Below are 1589 nucleotides of genomic sequence, written 5' to 3' on the forward strand. Positions count from 1 at the left end.
TGTTCTGGAGGTTGAGAGGAGGGTTTTCCTTGGAGAAGGTACTTTTTTTGGTGGAGGTAGAGGTATTCTTGGTGTGTTTTTCCATTGAAGGGTTTTTGGAGAGGGATTTCTGAGCGATAAGAACAATGAAGAAGAGTAAAGGTGATTCAGAGGTTTAAAAAGAACGGATTTGACGGTTGAGTATAGGAAAGGAAAGGGCGTTAGTGAAAGGAAATGATGATTGAAATTCCTTTCTTGAAAGTTGCAACTGATGGAAAAAGAGAGGGAAATCGGAGGCACTCAATTAATGCGTACTTAAAAAAACAAAGAAAACTAAAAACTTTAGTCACACAGGAATTAGAATTAACATTTAAGTCCTAATTTCTATGATCAAGAGAAATAATGCCAAGTAAATCTCTTAAAGAGCAGAATCTATCTTCAAGCAAGGGCTTAGTAAAAATGTCTGTTAGTTGATCAATAGTGCTAACAAATGATTATTCTATATTTCCTTTAGTGACATGATCTCTGATGAAATGATGCTTAGACCTAGAATGATGCACACGATTCGTTAAGAGGCATATAACACTAGAATTATCACAGAATATTTGAATGGGCTTAAAAGATAATTCATAGTCACCCAGTTGATAAACATACACAGTAATTATGCACAAGACTGTCTGATGGCAATATACTCTACCTCAGTTGTGGATAATGCAACTGAGCCTTGTTTCTTACTCTTCCAGGATATTAATCTTTTTCAGTAATCGACATGTTCCACTGGTGTTTTTCCTATCTTCCTTATCACCTGCAAGATCAATATCTGAAAAACCTTCAAGTTTTAAATTGTTAGATTGTGGGTACCACAATCCATATGAAATGGTTCTGATGAGATAATGTATTATTCTCTTTACTGCTGTCAGATGTGATTCCTTAGGAGCTGACTGAAACCTAGCACATTTACTCACACTGAACATAATATCTGGTCGACTAACAGTTAGATAAAGTAAGGAGCCAATCATTCCACGATAACTCATTTCATCCACTAGATTTCCCTTTTCGTCTTTGTCAAGACTTGTTGATGGGCTAATTGATGTACCAATTGCTTTAGCACTGCTCATGCCAAACTTTTGAATCATTCACTTTGTGTATTTGGTCTGACATATAAAAGTTCCTTCCTCATATTGTTGAATTTTGTTCCAAGGAAAAACGTGAGTTCTTCCATCATGCTCATTTCAAACTCACGTTGCATGACATTAGCAAATTCTTTACACAAAAGAGGGTTTATACTTCCAAAAATAATATCATCAACATAGACTTGGATAATGAGATTACCTCCTGATGATCTTTTGATAAATAATGTAGTATCTACTTTACCTCTTGTAAAACCATAATCAAGTAAAAATGAGCCAAGCTTTCATACCAGGCTTGAGGAGCTTGTTTGAGTCCATACAGAGCTCTAGTCAACTTATACACATAGCAAGGATATTGTGAGTCTTCAAAACAAGGAGGTTGTTTTACATACACCTCCTCATCAATAAAGCCATTTAATAAGGCACTTTTGACATCCATATAAAAGTCTAAAACCTTTAAAAGATGCATATGTAAGAAGA

At 35.2% G+C, this 1589-nt stretch overlaps 1 protein-coding gene across 1 annotated transcript; it reads right to left on the reverse strand.

Moving 5' to 3' along the window:
- Positions 1 to 710: 710 nt before the first annotated feature.
- Positions 711 to 1115, reverse strand: LOC142164300 (putative mitochondrial protein AtMg00240). Its single transcript, XM_075222141.1, has one exon. The coding sequence runs from the start codon at positions 1113 to 1115 to the stop codon at positions 711 to 713; it is 405 nt and encodes a 134-aa protein (XP_075078242.1).
- Positions 1116 to 1589: the final 474 nt, after the last annotated feature.

This window comes from Nicotiana tabacum, chromosome 1 (assembly GCF_000715075.1).
Source record: "Nicotiana tabacum cultivar K326 chromosome 1, ASM71507v2, whole genome shotgun sequence".
In the NCBI taxonomy this organism is placed as follows: domain Eukaryota; kingdom Viridiplantae; phylum Streptophyta; class Magnoliopsida; order Solanales; family Solanaceae; genus Nicotiana; species Nicotiana tabacum.